This window comes from Manacus vitellinus, unplaced genomic scaffold (assembly GCF_001715985.3).
Source record: "Manacus vitellinus isolate BGI_N305 unplaced genomic scaffold, ASM171598v3 scaffold_5_pilon, whole genome shotgun sequence".
Classification (NCBI taxonomy): Eukaryota; Metazoa; Chordata; class Aves; order Passeriformes; family Pipridae; genus Manacus; species Manacus vitellinus.
Window position 1 is genome coordinate 1,902,182 of NW_021940682.1, and position 25,856 is coordinate 1,928,037.

Here is a 25,856-nt window from a genome sequence, read left to right on the forward strand (position 1 = left end):
TGATCTAGTTAATGCTGCTTAGCACTTTACTGAAATGTTAGGAGGTCTTTTCCTGTTGCTTTTTCTGTTTGTTTTTATGGGGGGTTGGAGGGGTTTGTGTGTGTGTGACATAAACTGTATTCAAGATTTTTCTCCTTTTTTTCTCTCTGAAAATAAGTTGGAAAGAAAAATATAAAGCTCCATTTCACAGAAATATTTTTAATGTGTCAAAAAGGTCTTAAGCCTTCATTCCAAATTCTGTTCAACTAGATATTTGACATGTTTTAACCAGACAAAACATGTACAGAGTCAGAGAGAGTGTTTAACATGTATTGAATTGACATCATCTGTTGGTGCAGTAACAGCAAAGTACCTGCTCCATTGGAAGGTCTGGCACTAAAATGTGAATTGTAATACTGGACTGAAAAGAAGAAAGTAAGTGGTGTTCTGTAAGGAATACACTAGTTCCTTACTAAATCCTGAAGGCACCTGCAGGTATATTCATTAATACTTTCAGGGATGGTGCAGATTGTTCTGCTTCTGACCAAGGGTGAAATTTATTCCTTCAGACTTCATGTACAAGGAGCGTGTCAGAAATAAGCATATCTGGCAGCTGTGGTTAAAGTTCACTTCCCTCGTTCTCATCTCATTTCTGCAAGTCTGATTTCTTCTCCCCTTCAGTGAGAAGGTGATGGCAAATAATTTCACAGCAGAAGTAAATTACGAGGTTTGAGTTTTGAGATTATTAATCTTGGTCACAGTTCACTTTGCAGTGTGGTCTGTTCATTGTCTCCTCCCTACTGGTTATGACTGGGGCATCTTTCTAGAAATTGAGTTCTGATACAGCTGCAACAGTGAATCTGCTGTAGGAAGTCCATAGCCTGTGCTATGTAAATCAGTGAAACAGTCTTTTCTCATCTGAGATTTATTAATCATAAAAGTCATCAAACCCAGTAAAGTTCTCTGGCTTCAGGAAGGAGTGATATAATTTCAGTTTACCGAATCCTATTCAGCAGCTCATAAAAATGCAGTGGAAAAATGCTGACCAAGTTTTATGAGTAATGGACATTTACAGACTACCCAAGATGTTTGTCTCTAGTTTAATTAATTGCTACTGGTCTTAATGAGTGAAGAATGGAGTTTTAAAAAGGGTTGGCTCAGGCACAGAAACCATAGAGTTTTTTAAAACTGAGACTACTAAGAGTGAGAAAATGAATATTGAAAAAAAAATCCTGGAGGTACAGACCGGGTTGTACTTGGACATTTGCTTGCACCTGAGGGCTTCTGTTCCTGAGATTATCTTCATTCTGTATCTCCTAGTAATTAGATGAATAATGCTGAAATTCATTTGATTCCCTTGGCTGGCAGCTGAACTGATTGCTCCTTATTTCTCCATCACTGTCTTTACCCCTTCCATGCCATTATAGCAAGAGACAGCCTGCAGTGCCCATCTCGGGCCCTGTTTCCAGACTGACTCCATTTCTGCAGTCAGGCACAGACCCAGCAAGCCCTTGAGTGAAAGATGGAAATCTGAGAGAGAGAGGAAAAGGAATAACATCTCCCAGCTCCCTTCAGCAGGGAGTCTCATGGACATTGTCTGCAACTAAGTGAAGACTTCCAACCTTGCTCCATCTCCCCACAGTAACACAGGGGGCAGTTCTCCGACAGCGAGAAGACTTTTTGCACCTCATCACTGGCAGATAGAAGCATGTTATAATAATTATGGCAAAAATTCCCCACTCAATTTTGGTGGGTTTTCTTTGGTTTAGTTGAGTTTTCTCTTTGCTTGTCTGGTTTTTACATATCTGATATTCTGCTTGGTGACAGGTAAACCATGAGAATAGTTTTTCTGCAAACATGGTCAATGGACAAGATAGCTTGGATATAGTGACAGGCATCTTGCATCTTACACAGTTCCTTGCCTGGCATGTGTAAATTTTCTGTTATGGAAAATACTCACCCTATTGTGTGTGTTTCTCCTGACTTTCCTTTTTTAGGAATCCTTTGTCCAAGGAGTATTCCCTTCTTTCTGTGGCTTAGCTGAGATATAACACGTTTCCTCTTGTTCTGGAGACAAAATTTGAAACATTGCCTTAAATCCTATTATATGGGTTGTATAAAAACAACCTGTTATAAAAACAGTCTGTTTCCACAGATTCTGAGCTATGTTTTACCCTCTTTTGGAGAAAATGCCAGGAAGGTTCCACTCAGCAATCATTGACTGCAGCAAGTCAATTTGCATAAATAAGGATTTTGCTGTATCTACCTATCAGCCACTTTGAACAGCTTGGAGACAGGGAATCTCCCCAGTAGCTGTTTACTCTAAATGTAAATAGTGTGGTACTTTTCAGATAAGGTAGGAAGTACTGGTTCAAACAGTAGTCAGGTTATGTCCTCTTCTGGACCTCTTAAGGTTCTATGTGTATGACTATAGGTAAGTTCTGGGGATGTAAAAGAATTCAGTGCAAATTAAACATTTAGTTTGGAAGGTAATAAGTGATGACACATCCAAGAGAACTGGCTATGAGAATGAAATGGTATTCTAGGGGAAAAATCATTAGAGGAAAATATTTATTCAAAACAGTTATGATGGAGGATGATAAATGGTGAAATATTGAAGAGAATAAATAAAAAATAATTAAAAACAAGTGCTAGACAGAGAGGTATACACAGAGAGTAAAAGGACTGAGTTTTCTTAACCTGTTAATCTCTAAAATGATTCAGTTTTCATATGTGGAAAGTGATTACAACATACCAAGGTGTAGTAATCTAGGCAATCCTTCATGTGTGCAATAATTTGCTGTAAATATTTTTAGTAGCAAACCCCACTAAATGTCAAACTATTTTAGTTTTATGTATATTTCTATTGTTACAGAGTTAAAATTTGTCTGTTATAAAACGAAGACTGAAATAATTTCTTGGCACTGTTTGCAATGCATTTTGTGACTCAGTAGTTCTGAGTATTTGCTAGTTTAAAGGTAAAAGGTATCAAAGAAGGAGAATAAAATTCCAGACTGAGGATACAGTTTTTGGACATGTTCCTGTCAGGAAACTGAGATAGCTAACTCCAGTGAATTGTGGTATCTGTATGTGATGTTGGGCAGGATTCCTGCATCTATTCCAAGTATAAAAACTAATAGATGTCTCAGACTTCCTATTCCTGGGTTGTTTCTTTTTTTTTTTTGCCCCCCATAGTCACTATTAGTTAATAGATAGCTCCTGACTACAGTGGGCACAAAAGTTTAGGGAGCACGTCAAGAGCTGTAACAAGTGGTGAGAGTATGTTCTTGATCATGTAGAAACCCAAGAGTTAGAGGGGTGAAAAAAGGAGAAATTGTCTTCCTCTTGGAAGGCTAATCATCTTGATCTTGGAATGATAGAATGTACTATGACACTTTCTCTCTCAACCTGTCCCTTGCCTTAGAAATGAGTGCTCTTAACAGCTCTCTTCACTCGATGGAGGCTGCCAGGACTGGGCATTTTAATTTACACTGGTAATCAGGCGATCCCAAGCTGCTCCAAAAACAGAGAGAGGAAAGATAGATAAAAGTCAGTAATTACATAAAAAAAAAAAAAAAAGAAAAAAAGGCACTGCAGAGCTGAAGCCAGAGGAAATAACAGTGATATTTCATATGTATTTCTGCATTTCATATGTATTCCCATGGGTATGTATTTCAGTGTCCATTGTTGTGTAATGTTATCACAAGTCCATGACCATCTGAGTGCTGACTATGTCTGATTGTGGCTGCTATTGTGTGTGTTTTGTGAATTGTTTACCTACAGTTACAACAGCTTAAGGTCTTAAAATTTAACCAATGCCTTTTCTCCACTCTACTGCTGCATTGCCAGTTCCCTTGAAGTAAGTAGCTACTTAGTGCTGAAATCAAAAAACACCTACTTAATAAAAATCCTTCCAGCACGAAAATTCACAGACTGAAATGGCATCTCTGAGGCACACACTAACTTGCTGTAGTTGAAAATGCTTACTTTGAAAATGCCTTAATTTGAAAGCACTGTAATGAAAGACTGTTAATGATACCCCAGAAATGAGCTAAGGCTGCTCTCAGAAGCACAGATGGCTAATTGGCTTCAGTTGGTAGGTTATGTCACTTTAATTAAATTTTATTAGGGAAGCATTTGAAAGCTCTAACTGATGGTTTAAGATAAATATGGTTCTTCATAAATGACCTATTGGTAACCTTTATTTATTTCTCTCTCTCCTCTCTGTGTTAATAGAGGCTGCTGTGACTGAGCTCTCTGTGGCCATCTCTCGTCTCATCCATGTTTACAGCAGCAGCTTTGATGCAAATTTCCAGCTTGCCAGCATACCCAAAAGCCCTTCCTGTGCAGACATCAGCCTTGATTCCCAGCTCAGCTTTACTGTTTATGCTGCCCATAACATCCCAGAAGCCTGGGTGAACAGGTAGGAGGAGGTCCAGCAAGTGTTCACAAGAACACTCTTTCATCACATATTTTTCACAGATACCAGCTTAGCTCTGTTGCTTTGGTGATACTTTTATATTAATGTTAGAGGCTGAGTGGGTGTATTTCTACTGTTTTTCTAGCATGAAGTGCATTTACTTAAGCTTGACTAGCTAGGAGACTTCCAGGCCCCATAGGTAGATGGAGAATCAGGGAGGTAGCCTGGCTGATTGCCCTTGACCAGTGTGGAAGGATGGTAACAGAAACAATCCCAGAGCACTGGCCTTGATGGGTGTGTTCAGAAATGCTTCCATGACTGACTTGCTCAGTGGGAAGGAGGAATGGGTGTGCACTGCGGGCCTAGAGAGTTTGGGCTGGGGCTTTGTGTGGTCTCTGCAGCACAAGTAACTGGAAGGGTTGGAGGCCAGCTTACCCAGTTAAACAGAGGGGTGATTTTGCTTCAACCCAACCTGAATGAGGCTTTCTCAGCAACTTTTGCTCGTGGTGTATTCAGCATTACATGGCTAAGCATCTGCATTGACTATCCTCTTTATGGAAGGTGATTAAAATAAATGTAGTTTGCAGATCCAGGTATAGCTGGTATAGCAGCGTAACATAAAAAGAAAGAGGGAGATAACTTTAATAAAAAGCTGATTGGAGTATTCTCTTCTGTATTTGTAAAATTTGGTAGAAGTAGTTGTCTCTTGTTTTAAATATCTGCTTTTCCTACTCTGAGCAAAACTGGTGTTCTCTTACCACTCCAGTGTGCTCAAAGAGGAAAAGGGGACCACATTCTGGTAGCATTGCTTTTGAGTCAAAATGTGGTTCTCAATTTTCCCTTGCTTCCATTTTACCTTGTATTCCAAATGACAGTGGATTCATTTGTATTAGACTGTGAGCAAGGGTGTACTATACAGCATTAGCTGTAATTAGCAGTTTTATAAAAATCTAAGAGACTTTGTGTTAGTTAAGATAATAAAAGCAGAACTATAATCACTATCCTGATTTCAAATGGTTATACCATTCCCACTGCATTTTGTTGTACCAAAAAAATTTGAAATTACATATGACCTAAAGGCCACTGATGACTTCAGTGCTGTGTTCAAGAATGTGAAAATGAGAATTTCTCTTCCTCCTTAATCTCCCATTTCCAGTCTTTCCAATATTCATATTCCATAGCACGGATTTCTTAACATGGACTGCTACTCTGACACCTGCTTTCCTCAAGTACTTTCAGTAACATCAATCACATGCATATTCCCCATTCTTATTTCTGCACTGCATGAATTCGTGCTGACTATGTCATGGATCTAATTTTCCCTCTCCTGAAGGTCACATTTAGTGATTTTGCTGCCTTTTTTAATATATATTTTAGTATATAACTCCCTGCCTATATATAATATATATACTTATTTTATATATAATATGTATATATTTTTATACATATAATATATACATTATAAAGGCTAGAATTTTGACATCCCTCACTGTCTGTCTCACATTGGTTTTCCTATACATAAGTATAGAAACATACATGATAAATGGCTTTTCTTTTAATTCTTTGAGATAATGGAGATTTGTCTCATATTTTACAGGGTCATGTTCGTGAGGTGTCAAATCCATCTAAATTTCACTTTCATTGTTCGATTTTTTTGTCAATTTTTATATCTGTGTTCTCAATTTCAACATTATTATGCAACTTGTAATGTCTGTACAGTAATTCAGGAATATGTCTATATGAGGACAGGAATATGTCTTACTGTCCTCATTAAAAAGATTGGTACAGACATTATAAGCTGCAGAAGAATATTGCAAAACTGGTAACCTTTATTTACTTATTTTCATTTCTTCTTGTTTCTTTTATCTGTTTATTTTTCTATTTCATTTAAATTCCAAGCAGATGTGCCTTACTTGCTGCCAGTGGCATAACACTGCTATCTTCATGTTTCACTGCATTTGTTTCTACAGCCAAAACCAATCAGGTTCCTGTCTACATCTGGGTGATATGAAGTGATCTCTGGGACAAAACTATGGAGTCATGTCTTTGAATTCACAGGGAGGCTGCTTAGGCAAAATGCTCTGCAGAGACCTAAAATGGGTTGAAGTGCATGCACTCTGAGCAACCTGTTTGACTTCAGTCAGAATGAACATTGTACAAGCATTAATCTTCCCAGGATTAGGTCCTTATGATTTATGAATCAGGAATATGTCTGTATATTATGTATTGGTGCTCCTGCTTAAACAGCAATACTTAGTAACTTGATTGTATTAAAACCTATCACTTCCTGAACTATTCTCCAGCTGTTTGCAATGTTTGGACTCTAGGGGAAGCATTTTCCTAGTCTTACAAGGTGTTTTTTCTCTCTCTGCATTGATGCCTCATAGGTACTACAGATTACAGATCATTTTCTTGGAATAAACAAAAAAAAAAAAAAAAAAAAAAAAAAAAAAAAAAAAAAGAGAAATTGAAAAGCAAATCTGCTACAATAATTATAAAAATTATTATAATGTTCTGGAAGAGATCAGCCATCATTCTTATAAATATGACAAATTCAGGCACCTTCAGTCTGCGACTGCTTCAAATTTCCTGTTCACATTTGACTGTTTCCATGCTCATTATTCTTGTACAGAATGAGAAATAAAGCTCAGACTGGCAGGAAGATCTGGAAGTTACAAGACTCATTAAGAACATTAGTTATTTATACTCTATGGGTTTATTTTGACTGATATATTAAAAGATCTCAGTAAGAAGAATATGAAACAACAGATAGCCCCAGTCCCAAATTTCACTATGAAGGCTGTTGGAGAACTATCTGAAGAAAACTTAATACAGAGGCCTTTAATGCTTCTGCTGTAAAGAATGTATAGATTCCCTTAAGTAGTAACCCTTTTTTCAGGTTGGGAAAAGTAATTATAAATAGAATCACACTATGGCCTGGGTTGGAAGGGATCTTAAAGATCATCTAGTTCAGGGACACGTTCCACTAGCCCAGGTTGCTCAGAGCCCCATCCAACCTGGCCTTGAACAATTCCAGGGATGGGGCATTCACAGCTTCTCTGGGCAACCTGTGCCAGGGCCTCACCACCCTCACAGGGAAGAATTTGTTCCTAATATCTAATCTGAACCTACTCTCAGTTTGAAGCCATTTCCACTTGTCCTGTCACTATATGCCCTTGTAAAATGTTCCTCTCCAGCTCTTTTGGAGATTCCCTTCAGGTACTAGGAGGTGCTCTGATGTCTCCCTGGAGCCTTCTCCAGGCTGAACAACCTCAACTCTCTCAGCCTCTCTTCACAGGAGAGATGCTCCAGCCCTCTGAGCATCTTTCTGGCCTCCTCTGGACCTGCTCTGGCAGTTCTGTGTCCTTCATATGTTGGGGGCCCCAGAGCTTGTCACAGTTGTCCAGGTGGGAGATTTACTGTTGACTGTATGATAAGCAAGTAGCAGCACTTCAAAACTTATGTCCAAAGTTTCCTTCAATGCAATAATAAAAAAAAAAAGTTAACCTTAATAACAAAAACATGAAAGAGAACCCAGATGTCTTAAGAATTTTTTTTGAACTCAGAAAAATTAAAAAACCAAGCAACCCAAAATAAACACCCCTTCACACACACATTAATGTGAGATTCATTATTTGAATTCGTTTTTTCAGGTAAGGATGGATCTTCACAAGTTTCTGAATGGTTAACTCCAAATTTACTGTGCTGGACATGGTACATTACAATTAATCTTTTTTTGTTGTTTCTGTTTCCTTTTTTTTTCTCCTCTTTGTAGCTACAAAGTTTTCTCTTTTTCCTGTTCACTGACTTATGCTGGGAAGACAATATGCCAAGTGAAGATTTGCAAAAACACTCCAGTTAGAAGATCCTTCTTTTTCCTGGCTGACTGGAACGAGAAGTAAGTTTGGGTCTGTGTTTGATATAAGTTTGTCTGACAGATATTACAAATCAAATATTCATTTAAAACAAACAAACAAACAAACAAAAAACCCAAACAAAACAAAAAAAAAACAAACAGCCACATCTTTTTAATGAATCTTCTTCTGAGTAAATTAATTCACAGAAACTTAGGGAGATGGGAGTGAGAAAGAAGTGGGGTAGCCAGAGGGAGAGAAATAGGACTAAGGCAAGTCTGGTCTGAGAGCAGCTTTTATTCACTGGAGGCATCGTGGAGGAATACTGGAACCAAAAGGAGATGCAACTAAAGGCTGTATTTCTGTCCTCTTTTGAGGAATTCCACCTTTTGGATCCAATTCTAGTATATAAGCAATCCAGCCTGAAAACTCATTGTAATATTTCTGTGAAGGTTCTTTTTTACAAACCAGCAAGGCTGTTGTGGTTTGTTGCTTTGGGGTTTTGTTTGTTTCTTTGCTTGGTTGGTTTTGGAGGGTTGTGTGTTTGTTTTTTATAAGAAGGATCTTCAGTTTTAAAATGAGGGCTTTCATTTGAGACTGGAAGTTTAGTGTGAAAATTACTAATTACCTCTCACCTGCCTGTCTGCTTTGAAGAAAATAATTCCCCTGAAAAACAAAGCACACACTCAAACAACATTTGTTTAAGGCAATAGGATGACAAAAAGTATACTTGCAATAGATGAGAAAGAAGTATGCTTTTCTTGGTGATTTGGTAGTAATATGAAATTCTTTCAGCTTCCTGAGCATGACATGTTTATGTTTACAGTCTTTCAAATTTTTGGTATTTCGCACCAGTGTTTACTGTATTCTAAATCTGAAAGCAGCTTGATTACATTGGAATTGAGCAAAGGCTACAAGTAATCTGAAAGGTGGTTTTTAAAATTACAGTTCAATACAGAGTGTAATTCATAACTTCTCTTTGCCTTTATGTAAGACACACAGCAGTTGCAAGCTGGTCATATGGGAGAAGACCTTTTTATGTCAAATGTGTTATACATCTGTCTTAATGGAGATTTTATATAACCTTCTTGTACAGCACTCCTAACAGATATAGGAACAGCAGTAGGTCTGCCCTATGATGAAGAAACAAAATGGGTGCACTTCTGCTGAGCATCCAAATGGGTATTTTTAGGGCTTAACATCTGCTTTGGTGCCTCAGTTGAGTCCAGAGTGTTTGAGTGAATAACCCTCAGTCTTTTGTATGATTCTGAAGCAACTGCTGTCCGTGTGTTTAAAAAATTGGATCATTCTTGTATGCATTGTAGGAATTTTCACCTTCTCCAGGTTTTGGTCAAGTACTTTCTTATGGTACATGGGGGCAGATATAATTGAAGTGTAAGGGAAGGATTATATTTCTTAAGAGCATATTTGGCTTCTAAAATGTGGGTGAAGCCTTTCTGGAATGCATCTTACAAAAGCTTTTCTAAAACAAAATATACCGAGATAGAGTAGAAGTAAATTTTTAGCTGTAACTGAAACAGGAACTCTGCTCTTCTTCCATTTCATGAAAATGTAAAGCAGTCAGACTGACACTTCAGGCTTTCTGCTGAAATCTCTCTCTCTCCAAAATAATTATTAAATGTGTGCAATTCCATCCAAATGCTTCTTGGAAAAAGAAGCAGTTAAGTATGGACACCAAATTCTTTCATAGGTCACAGATGCTTTAAGGGGCTCTTGACATCAGAAACAAGATCTAGAGGTGTATATAATAATATTAGTTTGTAAGAGCACCTTTTTACTTTTTATTGTTGCTTAAGTTTCAAAAATAATTTTCAAAATCCATTTCTAATAGATTCCAAAGTAAAACCTCCCAAGTTTATATCTGTCTGGCAGGCTTTTCAGCCATTAAAGGTGTTCACATATTTTCCACCTCAAACCTAATGGCCTACATTTTTTTAAGACTCAAAATGTGAGGGAAGGTTTGTTGAGCCTAATGTCCTGAGATCCAGAAACACAGGCTGAGAATCCAGGGAGCCGGATATGCTTATTTTTGTATGTTTTACCTTGTGTCCAGAACTGAGTTTTGTGAACAGATGCTATTTTGAGTCAAAATGCAGATGTCAGATGAGTATTTTAAATCAGCTAACAGTGTCAAACTGAAAGAGAGTAGAATTAGATTAGATGTCAGTAGGAAATTCTTTACTGTGAGGGTGATGAGGCTCTGGCACAGGTTGCCCAGAGAAGCTGTGGATGCCCCATCCCTGGAAGTGTTCAAGGCCAGGTTGGACAGGGCTCCAAGGAACCTGGTCTGGTGGAAGGTGTCCCTGCCCATGGCCAATGGTCTTTAGGGTCCCTTCCAACCCAAACCATTCTTGATTCTATGCACAGTGAAGGAAATATTTATGTTGGTTTTAATTTACTTTAAATATTAAATGCTTGTCACAATTCTATAATATGACAATGTGGTTCTTTGCTATTTGTGCTGCTAACCCTCTAAGAAAGATTAAAAAAGCAGCACTAAACTAAACAGAATAATCAGTATATTTACAATATTTTGACATACACAGAGAGAAAGAACAGTATAGGTTATTACTGAAGGTGCAGTGTGCCTAGTTGGCATAATTTAAAACATGTAGGAACAGGCTGTTTTTTCTTTCCTAAAATAAATAGATGTATGCAAACACTAATTAATACTTTTTTGCAAGAATTCAAGCTGAAATTGGTTAAAAAAGTAGAGTATTTTAATGAAGTAGGTATTACTGAAATTGTTTTTCCATGTCATTCGGTGATAGGAAGTCTGTATCACTCAAAACTCTAACCAAGCTGTGTTCACTGTTTGTTATCTTTTGGTTGTAATTTCACCTTTTTTGAAACAGAAGGGAATATGTTTGCATAAAAAGTTTACAGAGGAGACAATGTCTTTATTGTAAAGTTTCTTGCTGCTTTGATTCTAACCTATGTACTATTTTCTGTTGATAACAGCTGTTGAAAATGCATGTGGTAAAAGGTCATCAGGAAGAGCTTCTATTACATTAGGAAGTCAGATATTTTCTATATAGCTAGGAATCAGGCCAAAAAAGAAAACTAGCTAATTCAAAATGAATCCTGATCTGAGATTAAGGTTGATTTGAACAGAGGAGAAAAAATACGGAGAGTAGTGTTTGGGTGATTAGGAATCTAGGCAGGGAGCTTCTACCAAAGTCAAGGTTTACTTTATTTGCTGATTTTCATGTATTTAGTTTCTGTTTTCAAGTGCTTCAACCTGATAGCACCTGAACCTTAAGTTGATAGGTTTTTATGTATAAACATGAACTTCTGTTAAAGTCTGTTACCACATTCAGTCCCTCCCAGAATGTTCTTGGGAATGATGGGTATCATTTGCTATGTACAGAGGTTGCCTTGTTCAGTGTTTCTTCTGTCTGTACTTTTTCAAGAGTATGCTTTTGCTTTAGAACTTGTGTATTGTCTTTGAAAAGCGTTATTGTCTCCATGGTGCAGAGTTTGAACAGATTAATACTATTTAGCACATAATGTGTAAAGTCCAGAAGTTGCCCTCTTATTTTCTCACCAGTTTCATTTTTCACTGACTGAGACTCTTATATTATCTTCTGTCTCTCCTCTTAGCTGGTTGCTCTTAATATATTTATTCCACCTTTTCCATCCTCCGTAATTTATGTTAAACCTGCAGACATGAGGTATGGAATTAACGTTAAGCCCATCATTCATCACCTCAGATACTTTCTTGGCACTGGCTTTCCCTCTTCTCCATGTTTTATTTGGCTTGTCTGTTTTGTTTACACTCTCTCAGGGCACAGCCTGGGTTACCCCAGAGCTCTTCTGTGTTGAGTGCTTTTATGATATTAGGCCCTTGGCTTTGAATTAAGCTGTATAACTTTATCTAATATCTGTGAATAGCACCTTCTCAGCGAGCAGCTTCTTTGTTCTTCTCAACTACTGTTGAAATTGTTCACCCACAGGGTGTCTTATATCTGGCCAGTGTTCCATTTCCTCTTTCTTCTTCTTAGTCATCTGTCTGACTCAGCCTCATACAGTCAGAAAGGATGAGACAACTGGGTAAGTTAAGATATGTATTAATCAAAGTTCTAAAAGCAATACAGATATTCCCCTACCTTGTGTATCACATGTCACTGGAAGGGAAATGTTGGTCCTCTTTGGCTCATACTTTAACTCTTGGGATGTGTAACTTGCTATAGTTTCCAGGTTCTTTTCCTGCTGGAATTAGTGCTGTATAATGTGTCCTGGGGAAACTCTGGCAATCATTTGTTTTCTTCAAATTGTGAGGGTTTTTTCACTGCCCCAGGTCCACTAGGAGCGTTAACAATTGTCTGTATCATAAAATGAGTGTCTTGATTTATTTTTTTTTTCTCTCTTCACAGCATGGGTGATGCTTTTAAGTGCAGCTCTTTGTCAAACATTTTTGTGTTACAAGGGCAGTGTTGTTGGCCTGTCAGTGAGAGAGGCAGAACAAGCCATCTCTAGCATGTGAAACAGTTGTTTCCCAATAATTGTTTCTAACTATGAGTAAGGAAGAGGGCATGAGACAGGGAAAGCAAAATTGAAAGCTGTAAACAGGGACACGTGGGACCACAGTTGAGAATTGCTTCTCAATTCCGTCCCTGTTAATCAGGAGTGGGAAATGGCTGTCTTGCTTTGTTATTCAAAGAGAGAGGTATGCAAATTTGCATAATTTCCAAATGTTTAGGATTGATCATCTGAAATTTTGACACTAATGCTAATGTGGAGTACTTCAGAATTTCAGCTGAAAACCATCTACTTTCTTTCAGTGGCTCCTCAGTACACTCAAGGAAACTTTCTCAAATTCTGTAGAAATCTGACAGATTTGGAAGCAATCTTCCAGATAGGAGCAAAATCTTATGCTAATTTTACCTTATACTGCTACCATGTATCATAAGTGCTATATTTTTCAGGTTACTATGCTTTTAAAATACAGTTTCTACTTCTGCTTGCTGTTTGAGTATGACTATACCTTTGACAAAATGCTGAGAGTTGCATTGCTCTGACAGTGTATGTTATTTAAATTTATCTTCTGGTTTGTTTTTTTAATCTCCATTATGCAGATCTTCTGTTTTCTTAATGATTATGTTGTCAATGTGGAATAATTCTTTTAGCCTCTAGCTCCTTATATTGATTTTGTTTATACAGAAACAGTGTAATTAATTTTCCTTTCCACTTGAGAAATTTAAGCTTGCACTGAGTGTACACGAAAAAATGCTAGAAATGCACTGTCCACCATATACAATCTTTTCAGAAAAAAGAAAATACAAACCTGCAGATGTCTGGGTAATTCCATGCATGATTTATCTATACAGCATGAAAGTATCTGATTTATTAGAATTATTCTAAGTTATGAATTTAAATCAATTTTTATAAACTGTATAAACAAATGGAATGACCAGCCAAGTTTGCTAATGGTCAATACAAGGTGGAGATGAATATTGATAAAACTGATTTTTTTCACTAAAAAATGTGAATTGCTCATTGCTGTTAAGACAAAATCTGTCTGTAAATTATGACTGGGAAATATCACACCTCTAAAGCACACCTGAACAAGAGACTTATTTTCATACTCTACTCAGAAGCAACATTTATTTTTTCTAAGTGGTGTTTTCCTCTAAAGACACAAGACAGCAAATAACTAACTATTGGTTTACAATTCACTCCTAGGGGTTTATTTATTCTGAAATAGCCTTTCATTAATAAGGTAATATTTAAAATAAAGTTTAACTAAGCTTTTCCTGCCTTTGTCAGCTCTGGTGGTTACCACTGAAGTGAATGAGTTTTTATCTGCCTCTTCTCAAGTACTGGGACTCAAGTTAATGGGTGAAAATGCTCCTCAATGTATTGAAGGGATCTGTCAGTCGCATTTTCCTTCAGAGTGTGACTCCTGTAATTTATAATTTGATATATGTTGAGGCATCTAGAAAAATGTAGAAAGAACTCACTTGCGGTAACAATGCTCAATTTTTTTTAACTTTTATTTTTCTCTTTTCTGATTTTTTTTTTTTTTAGAATCAACTTTCCTTTACGAATAAAGGCTCTTCCGAGGGAAACTATGCTGACAATAAAACTACTGGGAGTAAACAGTGCCTCTAAAAATACAGAAGTGCTTGCTTGGACATGCTCCCCATTGTATCCAAAAGAGTAAGTTCAGTCTTGTATGACAGCTTAAGACCATTCTTGAAAAGTATCACACTCAACTTGGGAGAAATATAAAAAGACAGAAATACTTATTTCAGGACATTGCAGTAATAAGACTGAGACAGTCACAGTAAACTGCTTTTGATGTCCCAGTAAGAGGCCCATCCATAAGCTTTTCTTTCTTTGCCTTACATTGTTTTTAAACTTGGCTTAGGTGACTGTTTAACACTTACAATAAAGTTCTGTAGGCATGTTGAAAGGCCTTGCTGAACCCTCTCCTGTAGCTTTGCAAAATCCTTTTCAGCCCAGCCTCTTGTTCACAATGGTTGGTGGTTTTTTTTCTATTCTCACACTCATTCATTCTGCTTAAATTGGGACAGTTAGTGATGACCACAATGAGCACCTTTCCCTCTCCACACCACTTTAGAAGCTTTCTCCTTTTTTTTTAACCTCTTCTTTCTACACAGTACACAATGTAACAATACTTTAAAGGTACTTGTAGCTTTGAACTTCTCTGCAGTGATGTGTAGAAACTAAGGTAAATTTTCTGCAGTGTTCTAAATATATTTTAGTAACACTGTGACATCTGAATTTAGATCAAGTCTTTACAATGATACGAAAATTTTTATTTAGTAGCCCATAGCCCTGCATACCCTCTGAGCAATAGATGGGTACATCCAACACATACAAGTCCCTTCATTAGCATCCATCTGTAAGCTATAGCTCTTTCCTTATACTGAGACATCTTGGTCTACTTCTCTATGTCATGGCAATCACCACTTAAAGCAAAAAAAAACAAATAAAATATCTCATTGCACATGTGAATTTGCCACGTTTGAAAGACCTTGTGTTTCACCGAACTTTGAAGCTTGAGAGGCTTAGAAAATAGGTTGGACTGGGCTAGAGGCTTTTTCCATGTTTTTAGAGAAAATTCAGTTACTCTACTCTTTTCTGACTTAGTGATTAGAGCACTTGGCTCGAAGGAAGGAAAGAAACATGAATCTCTGCTCCAAGGATTGCTTGGGCAATTTATTCAATTACTTTTCGTAGTTAGCTTCCAGAAGAGCACATCACTCATTCTTTGACTGCGTAGGTCTTTTTAAACAAAACATGCAATATGTTTATTTTGAGTATTTCTACCATCCTGGTGTTTAGGGTGAAATAGAGAGGGAATATCTTGGCTGCGAATCTAAACTGAGATAAGAGTTAAGTTGTCCTTATCCCTGGCAAGCTGATATGTGTTGAGTACATTCATTCAAAAGCAGAGCATTAGGCATGATAATGGGGGGACACTTATTCCATTTACCTCCAGCAGTGCCTGTGTGGGGATCCTCTTCTTGAGGACCTGTGTTGTTCTAGAGATTTTCTTATTTTTCAGCATTCTAGTCCAAAAGTAATGATTTTTGGAAGTCCTGAAAACCCTCGGCAACCTGTGATTTTTTTTTTTTTAATGTATACCATCAAAGCAAGCATGTTGATTTTTGTTGAGGAGATCTCCAAATCACCCAGACAGTTTCAAAGATTTTACTGAAAAATGGCTCCATTCTTTCCTGGTACACACAATGAGCACAATGAAGGGGATAGAGGGCTACTTTCCCTGCATTTTCTATGTAATTGTAGAGATCATTGCTGCAATGACCCCTCAAAGCAGAAATGAAGGGTGAGTTGTTGGGGAGGAATGATTTAGGAATAGCATGTTCAACACCCCCTAATCTGATAGCTGTGTCATTTGCAATTATAGTAATTACTAACACAAAGAAGCCTAAATGCTTTTTCCTCTTTTAGCCAACCACAGCTCCACAGAATTATTCTTTCACCATGATTTCAATTGATAGACTGATTGGTTTAAAAATAAGAGTTGCCCTGAGAGTCCCCTTGCTGCTGGAATGCAACTAAACTGCAAGACTTATTTCAAAAAAGTACTTCCAAACTTGAAAGTATGTACCAAGAAAAGATTTGTACCTGTAGTGTCATGCTAATATGTCAAGAACACCTTGTATTATTGCAAAGATTATTGTATTAGGGTCTCTAAATAACAAACTCTGTAAATGTATATAAAGAGATTAAAGAAATCTGACCAGAAAATCTTTGACAAAACATTTCTAGCTTGGAAAATACCACTTTCTCAAAAGAGAACATTTCTCAGAGGTGAATGTGAGTTCTATGAAAGTCCTAACATTCTCATGTCCAGGATTTAATTTATTGGGGAAAGGACAGAAGTAAGCTCTTTGAAGAAGCCAGGAGCCCTGAGGTATTTACCTGGGTCATCAAACTTTCTTGTTCAAATCCTTGTCTCAATTGGTCCCTTCTCAGGGTCGTTCTTCTCAGGGTCAGGGAAGATAAGGACAGAGTGTGGCCCCTCTTTCTCTATTCAGATGCTTGTTTAAAAATAAAAAAAAGCCAAATTGTTTTGTTAAATATTGGAAAAGTACAATAAATGTCAAACATTTTTAAAATACAGTTCCTCATTTGTGTCCCATTATATCTTCTGATTGAAAACACAGGAATTCAATCAAGCTCATTGTGGCTTATGTTGAAGAGAGAAGGGAAAAAGGACCAGTTTTGGGTTATTGCCAGATATTACTTAGGAATCTTGATCTGCTAGTGACTTAGGGTAGAAGGACACTTTATTTTAAAAGATTCTGAATTTACTCATCTCTGTAAATTTTATACCTGTTTTCTCTTCCAAAGTGATTGTTGTCATTGTATGGTCACTTCTGTCCTTCATCTTTTAATTCTTTATGTTTAGTTTGAACTGAAGATTAAGAAAACATGAACATATTTTAACATATAAAGTATACAAATTCTATTCTTCTCTTTCAAGAAGTGTGAAGGTTCTCATGCTGTTGAGCAAGACCATGTCAAAGTCTCTTGCCATATTAAAGGTCTGTAGTTATTTTCTGAGATTTTAACACTGCAGTTCTCCTCTAAAAAAAATACTGAACAGACTGTATGAGAAATATATATACATTTATAAAGAAGCAAAATCTAGATCTTTATTTAAAGTATATTATTTTTATTTTTTTATTACAATCTCTTCATACGTAGCCCCTTTTGAAACCATACAATACCTAAAAATTTTCTCAAGCATTTGGCCTATTTTAGGATTGTTGTTGTTGATAAACACTTGTCAGTGAACAGATGATTAGTAAATTTCAAATTTGCCTAATTTTAATTACTTCCTGAACTCTAATTCTGTCAGTTTTCTTGCAGTGTGCAGATTTATCACATAACTGGCTGCTGGATATGAAGTCTTTACCAGACATGTGTTGGGATTAATGGTATCAACTTTGGATGTTTCTGTACAAATAGTTTCACTCTTTCCAGAAGTTACTTCCTACAAATATTCTCCAGTGGTTGCCTAAATGTACTTATTTACCTGAAAGTTATTGCTTGTAAACTTAAACTTTACATTTTTGAGGAAAAATTTAGGAAGTAATCAGGAATGTAACTGCAAATTTGTTTTAAAAGTCTGAAATAATCTGATAATTTTGTATTTGATCACCTACAAACTTAAGGAAGTTATTTAAACTGGAAGCTGTGGGGATGGAAGTTATGGCCCTTACAAATGTCTGTAGGACACTTAGCGTTACTTTTCAGTTGAAAATTTTATCTCTATTTTGAATTTTCTAGGGCTCTGTAGTATTTCTAATTGTAATAAAGTAGTTATTTCACAGTGTCATTCCAATGCAGAATTAAGACTGCTTGGGTCATAAGCTACAGGGAGTTTTATATTTTAGGAGCTTTGGATTTAACCTCAACTCTGAATTTCTGAGACTTATAATGTCAGGTTTGGGGATAATTACGTTATTTTTGCACAGTACTTTGTCCTAATTTTCCTGGTATATCCAGCCTAAACAGTAACTCCAATGTTATATACATTTGGGAATGAACACGGTAATAATGAGTGCAGCTGACAACTTGTCCAGTAGGTGAGCCTCCATATCTGCATTTCTCAGCCTTATCAAGTAGCTGACTTCAGTCAGATAGCAGCCCTAAATCATTGCCAATAGAGCCCTTGATGGTGCTTCTGTAACAAGAAGTCTTACCAGGCACAAGAGGCAGTTCAAAAAGTGTTTGCGAGGCTGTGTGTCAACTTTCCCTTCCTTCACATCAGAAACTCTGTTTGTCTCTTGGGCTGAAGAGTTTAGTGATCCAGAGCTAATTAACCATCCATCACTTGGGGCAGTTTTGGAGTTGCAATGTCCCCCATAGTGCCCACTGCTCTGACTCCACTGACTCCAACACCACAGTTTATTTTGAACTGGTATTTCCAAATCAAGACAGAGCAGGCAACAAAACTTTTCTCTTGCAGAGCGTGGGGAGGGAAGGCTGCCATGTGACTTCAGGATACAAGTTGACTTTGTTAAGTATGGATACCTTGAGCTGCCTTTTAATAATAGTGTCCTCTTCTGTGATAAGATGGGAAGTTTATTTTATCTCTGGTAATAAACAGGAGCTGAGGATCTGTGTAATTCCAGGGCTTTCCATCTGCCCTGGTTATGCAGGAGCATATAAAAAAGTAAATGGTAGTAGGTGCATTTGATTATTCACCTTCTGATATGGCTGTGATCACTACACAGTCTTTAGATGGCTGTTGTCACTGGCCTCACCTTACAGATGGGCAGACTGGCAGGCAGAATAGGAGTGGCCTGCCTGTCATCAGCACAACCAGGTGGCAGAGAGAGGAATCTGTCCATTCAGGAAAGGTTATCGTGCTCATGATGATGGTTCCTTCCTTTTCAGATGGATGCTGCACACTCTCCTGCTTCTTTTTCTAAAAATAATGATGAAAAATATTGACTGTGCAGTGTGTACAGTGCCCAAGAGATTGCTAGGGAAAGCTGTGCTTCAGAAACATACACCAAAATTCCCAGCTGATGTGATCTTTTAAAAAATGCCTCCTGTGTGTTTACAATCTAGCTTTAGCCCAAAGAGTGACTTACTGATGGAAGATGCATAAATTGCTCACTTATTTCTAACTGTATAAATTAGGCTGCTTTATATACAAGGCATTAATGTGTCTCATAAAATTCATTTTTTCTTAGGAGATGTTATTTCCACGCTGTGGAGGTGGCTTAACATCTTTGGTTTTACTAACAGTCCTGTAATCTGCTTTAATCTATGAAATTGTCTCAGTCCAGCAAAGGCACATTGCTTTACTTGCTGTGTCTCCAGTTGAGGCCCTGAGAAGCCCATCTGATGATTCTTCCTTATCTTCCTGGATGATCTTTAGCCAAATTAGTACTGGGTGTAAATGAGTTGAAATAATGAGCTCAGAAAATGTCTCAAACACATCTATGGTACCTCTGAGGTCTGTGCTACTTCTTGTTTTTGTCTACACAGGTTTTCCTTGAAAAAAACCCCACTGTATGGCTTCTTCTTTAAAGCCCCCATAGTTTTAGAGCACAATATGAAAGTGATTAGCAGTAATGAGAGCTCAGAAGGATAATTTAGTCTTCATGTTCATTTGTTCTAAGCTACTCCCCTCCCTTCTAACAAAAGTGCCAATTAGTTCACATGATGTAAATCTTTGTCAACAAAGGAATGGTTGAAGAGATGCCACTCATTTATTAAAGGTCAGCTGAGTACACATCACAGGAAAACAACTTTGAATCACTGTTGATCATTTCCACATTCACATCAATTACCTAAATGAGAAAGACTTCATATAACACAACTGCTGCTTTCCCTCAAGTGCTCTCTTGTTCACATCACAGCTCTTTCTGCCTCCATTCTCCTGTAAATGTACCTACAGCTGCAAAAGAAACTTCAGAAAATGGTTGTCTTTAATCCTCCTGAGCTGTGCTCTCACAATAAAATAAAATGTTTGCACCAACATGAACAGCTTGAGAGGTGAAAAAGAAAAATTAGTCCTGAATTATGTTTATACTAATTTATGTTGACTATAACAATGACTTAGTGGGAGTTTCTTAGACCTTCCTCAGGTGAATTTAAGCAATTTATTTCAGTTTGCAATTCAAGAGGTACTTTCATACAGCAACATTGCAAACTCGTGCTAGAATCAAATAGTTCATCTGGATTCTCTTGTAGCTCTAATGTCCTCCTTTTAGGTAAAAGCTGGACATTCAAACCTCACTTATCTGACTGGCTCTTTCTGCTGCAATGGGCAGAAGGATATCTAGTGCATTTCTCAGTTTTTTTGACTGAGCAGTGTTTGAAAAGATATTAATAAAAATTATTTGTCAGTAAAAGTAGAGATGCTGAACATAATCAAATTTCTGACCTCACTAATCATTAAGATATGGACAAATAGATCCAGCCTCACCTCGAATATTCTTGTAACCAAAACTGCCATAATATAAGAAAGATATTAAGCTCTTAGACAGCGTCCAAAGGAGGGCTACAAAGATGGTGAAAGGCCTTGAGGGGAAGCCATATGAGGAGCAGCTGAGGGCACTTGGTCTGTTCAACCTGTAGGAGACTGAGGGGAGACCTCATTGCAGGTACAACTTCCTCAGGAGAGGAAGAGCAGGGTCAGGCACTGATCTCTGTGGTGACCAGTGACAGGACTCAAGGGAACGGCCTGGAGTTGTGTCAGGGGTGGTTTAGGTGGAACATTAGAAAAAGGTCCTTCCCCCAGAGGGTGGTTGGGTACTGCACCAGGGTCCCCAGGGAAGTGGTCACAGCACCAAGCCTGACAGAGTTCAAGAAACGTTTGGACAACACTCAGGCACATGGTGTGACTCTTGGGGATGGTCCTGTGCAGGGCTGGGTGTTGGACTCAATGATCCTTGTTTCTCCCTTCCAACTCAGCATACTCGGTGTCTCTGTGAAATGAAAGGTTAAATCCAGAGCAGTATATCTTTCTTTATTCAGGTACTGCATTCTTAATTTGAGTCGATTGGTTATGCTTAGAGTTTTCACCCAAACTTTCTGATTTTATTCAAGTCCTCTAGACTGAGTTGTGTTGACATGCCAAATCATGCTGGTTTTCTTATCTGCAGGCCACATGCATGCCTGTTTTGCTGATAAGACTTTCTTGTATGTGTAGGGCTCAGACTGGTACTTCAGACCATAATCTTTCATCTGTCCAAAAACCATATGTGGTATATGTGGTACAAACTATCCCACTCGAATTTCTTTCAGCTCTTTGGAGACTCTGATATCATACTCCCTCCTCCCTGTCATCTGAACATAAAATCAGCAAGGATCCTTCATGGTTGCAGTAGATTACCATGAGTTTCTTCTTTTTGTGGAATAAATGTTTGCTGCCCTCTGCTTTTTACACTGTGTTGACACTTCACAGTCTCTAACATATTTGTCCTCAAAATTAAATCTTGGGATAGAAATTACATAGATATAGTATTATCCTTATTTTACATCTAGCTTGAAGGGCAATGTCTGTCACATAAGAAATCAGTGGTAAAGTGCAGAGCTGGCTTAGAATGTCTTGGGAATGTGATTTGTGTCACGAACCCTGCAAATGCACAGATAGCAGTGAGACCACCAGGATGCAACCTCTCCTGATCGAGGCCAGATTTGTACTAGTCACATAAAGAGAAAAGGTTTGTTCTCCTTTTGCTTGTCTTTTAAGCTCTCCAGTTCCACGTCCTTTGATGTAATTTCAGTAAAACCTGTTGGCCTGTTTCCCTCTGTGTTTATGGCAGGCGGCTCGTTCACGGCACTGTTCTGCTCAGCATGAGGCTGTGCAGCACACCCACAGCAGTGATCACCCCGGGCATCTGCAGCACCAGCACACCAACCTCGGTCACACTGCAGGTAAGAAAGCCAGAAAGCAAAGCAAAGGGTTGTTTTCTAACAAAGTGCAAAAAAGCAGGTTTTCAAGGCCACACAAAGAAAGTGTGTTAATCTTCAGGGTGACAGTCTGTAATTCTGTGCAGTGGCAAATATGTCTGATGCTTTCCATACCAAATAACCACTTCTGAGGGCTGGAGAAAGTTTTTGTAGGGTAATTTTTGTTGCTGTCATTTTGGTTCCAAAAATACTTTTGACACAGGTTAGTGAGCCGGTACCTGAATGTTTTGATTCCCAAAATACTTCTGACACAAATAAAGGACTTGGTACCTGACTTACAGCTGCCTTGTCAAACCTGAGCTTTTGTTCTGATGCTGTTGAATTGTGTGCCATTGTGAGTGTAACACACAGCTTACAATAAGACTGAGTAGCATAAAGGAAAGTGGCTACAAGCAGTTGTTAATAGGTATTAGTGTAGCTCTCCTTGATGACTACATGCTGAGCACAGAATCATTGAAGCTGGAAAAAACCTTCAGGATCAAGTCCAGTCTTTGACTGATCACCACCTTTGTCAGCCAAATCATGGCACTAAGTGCCATATCCAGCCACTTCTTGAACACCTCGGGGATGATGACTCCACCACCTCCATGGGCAGCCCATTCCAATGCTTGACAACACTTTCCATAAAGAAATTCCTCCTCATGTCCAACCTGAACCTCCCCAGGTGCAGCTTAAGGCTTCTTGTCCTGTCTCTGGTTGCCTGGGACCAGAGACTGACCCCAGCCTGGCTGCAACCTCCTGTCAGGGAGTTGTAGAGAGTTATAAGGTCTCCCCTGAGCCTCCTCTTCTCCAGGTTGAACACCCCCAACTCCCTCAGCCACCCCTCATATGATTTAATCTGTAGACTCTTCACCACCTCCATTGCCCTTCTCTGGACACACTCCAGCGCCTCAATGTCTTTTTTGTACTGAGGGGCCCAGAACTAAAAATAGGGTTTGAGGTGTGACCTCACCAGTGCCGAGTACAGGGGGACAATCATTGCCCTGGTCAAAGTTCTCACTCATTCTGGGCAGAATGGTGCTCCCAGTATTGAAAATACATTAAGTCTGCATGATGGTTTTGCCACCTTTCCAGGTTAAGTTAGCAACTGGATATTTAAAGGGCAAAAGCAATTGTTTTCTGTATTGAAAAGCTGAATATCTATTAGCAAATTACATGTAGAAGCAGATAATACAGATAAAAAAAACCTGACTTAAGAATAGCCCAGTTTTAACAGACAAGCAAATGGGAATTTTCTAGTCTGAGGAGTTCAGTCAAAGACCATGCCTTAAAATAGCTCCCCCTATTAATAATAAAGGGATGTTGAGAAAGTAAATGGCTATTAATTTATAATCTCTCTCTACTGAAAGAAATGGAACAGGATCTCTCATTTTCAGTTACTCCCATGCATTTGGCAGTATCACCATTTGGGAACATGCTGGAAATGTCATAAAGATAGATTTTCATAGAATGAATAGCTTGGGTTGGAAGGGACCTTAAAGATGATCTGGTTTTCTGATGTGACTGTTTTGTTGGGAATAACTTTTTTAACCTTTAGGAGAGTGTTGCATATTAAATACATATATTAAAAAATAGATATAGATAAGAGATTGTGGTGAGCATTAATAAACCAAAAAAGGATGCAAATTGAGCTGATGTTTGAAGAAGAATCTGAGTTTTCAGACAAGTATGTACTCAGACGATCAAGGTTGAATGTTTACTTTCTCTGCATCTTAAAAAACATTATCCTAAATTTCTGACGCCACATGTAAATGTAAAGAATGAAAAATTGGTAGATATTCTACGGTATGTATGAAATTGAACATCCAGAAATGATAATAGAATCATAAGTAAACCTACTTAAAAAAAAACAAAACCAAAAAAACCCACAAAAAAACCCCAAATCTACATTAGTGAAAGTTTCCCACTTAAAAACCATCCCATTAAAAACCAGGAAAGGAGGAGAAAAGGAAAAGGTTGCTTCAGCTTTGTGTCTGTGCAGTTCTAATAAAATTGAAATACACTAGATGAAATTCTCTCAGGAGAGTTAGCTTCCACTGATTTCTGCAGACTGAATTTCTCACCAAAACATTTAAGTAACATATTACATACAGTGAGCATCCCCAAATAATTATCTGTTCTTCTTTCTGTCCTATTTTGTATACTTACCATACAAATCCAAGATAACATTTATTGACAGTTGTATCTGACAATACATATTGCTAAAATCATTTCTGCCTTTTTTCTCATCTTTCTTTTTTTTTTTTCTTTTAATAAAGATTGACTTTCCAGAAACTAATCTGGAGTTCATTAAACCTGAACCTGAAGAAAGAAGAGGTGATCTTGAAGAGCCAACCCAAGAGTGCCTGAAGAACATTGCAAGGCTTTCTCAGATACATTCTCTCTTGCTGTAAGTTGTACCCAGGTAGCCCTGCTCATTCTTAGGTGTATCCAATTCTTTAAAAACAAAATTTTCCTCTGGAGGAACCAAGCTTGACTGATGTGAGAACTAACACCTCTAAATCAAAGAATATATCACAGCAAAGCCTAATAGGCCCCTGGAGGAGGCTGTGTGTTTTACCAGTTTAGAAAAGGATTGTTTTTCTCTTTCTATTACTGTATCTTTTCATGTCTTTGAAGTGAGAAACTAATTTTTGGTTCAAAAAATAAGATTTTCAGGTGATGCAGTTACATCTATATCAGTATCAGCAAGAGCACCTTTGGGTTCAATGGAAATCAGCCTCTCAGTTATTTTACATTCAGACTTCAGATATAGTAGTTAAATGGCATTTGAAAAATCTGTTTCAAGTTATAAGCAAGGAAAGAAGTATGTAAAGTTTAGCTTTCACAGAAGGTGGATAAAGACAAAGTGAAACAAAACACACTATATATACTGAGGCAGATTAGTATGCTCAGCTATGTACATGTTATGCTACCAATTAGGATTATGTACTGCATAAAATAATTTTGGGTATAATCAGAGGGGAATTTGGTGCTTACAGAGAGGCATTTTACTAATGACAGTTAATTGTGTGAATTAATCCTCCATCAAAGGTCAAAAGGTGCCTTAATTGTGCAATAACTAAATAACCTAGAGTCAGTTCAGCCCTCTCAGTATGATACAATGTATCTTTTAAGAAGACTTTTCTTTTCTGATTTCTATGTTGATGGCTTGGAGTTTTTAAAATCTTTTTTTTTTTTTAAACACAAATTTACTGTTGTGTTTGATATTTACCTCAACTTCTAAAAAGACAGGTGAAATGTGAAATTATTTTTATTAATCATGGGATCTGTGATTTGAGTTTTTTTATTTTATTTTGAAATGTGAATGGGATGTCAGTATTTTATTGTGGGTGACCATGGTGCCACGACACTGACAAGGTGCCAGCAAAATTTCCAGCTGCAAGATATGCTCCAGAGTGATTTTGGGAACTTCAAACCAGTGCATCTGATCTCTATTCATGGTGAAATGGTGGGTTCAGTAAGAAGGAATAAGATCATTAAGAATTTAGCTAAGTATGAAGGAATTTGTCAGGAAAGAACCAGTGTGGCTTCTGTGGATAGAAATCCTGCCTCATCAAAGTGTTGCTGTCCTAGGAGGTTGTCAGTGAGTTCATGGATATTGGGGGGTTGGTGAACATAAGACATTGGGATGTTCAAAAAAC

General features: G+C 37.7%; 1 protein-coding gene across 1 annotated transcript in view; it reads left to right on the forward strand.

Annotated features, from left to right (window-relative positions):
- PIK3C2G (phosphatidylinositol-4-phosphate 3-kinase catalytic subunit type 2 gamma) overlaps window positions 1–25,856 on the forward strand; it is a 194,870-nt gene that overhangs the window by 45,481 nt on the left and 123,533 nt on the right. Inside the window, exons 10-14 of the mRNA XM_029963387.1 lie at window positions 4,216–4,402; window positions 8,175–8,297; window positions 14,305–14,436; window positions 22,065–22,176; window positions 24,471–24,601. Of these exons, the coding sequence (XP_029819247.1) occupies window positions 4,216–4,402; window positions 8,175–8,297; window positions 14,305–14,436; window positions 22,065–22,176; window positions 24,471–24,601 (685 nt within the window). The remainder of the gene's footprint in view (window positions 1–4,215; window positions 4,403–8,174; window positions 8,298–14,304; window positions 14,437–22,064; window positions 22,177–24,470; window positions 24,602–25,856) is intronic.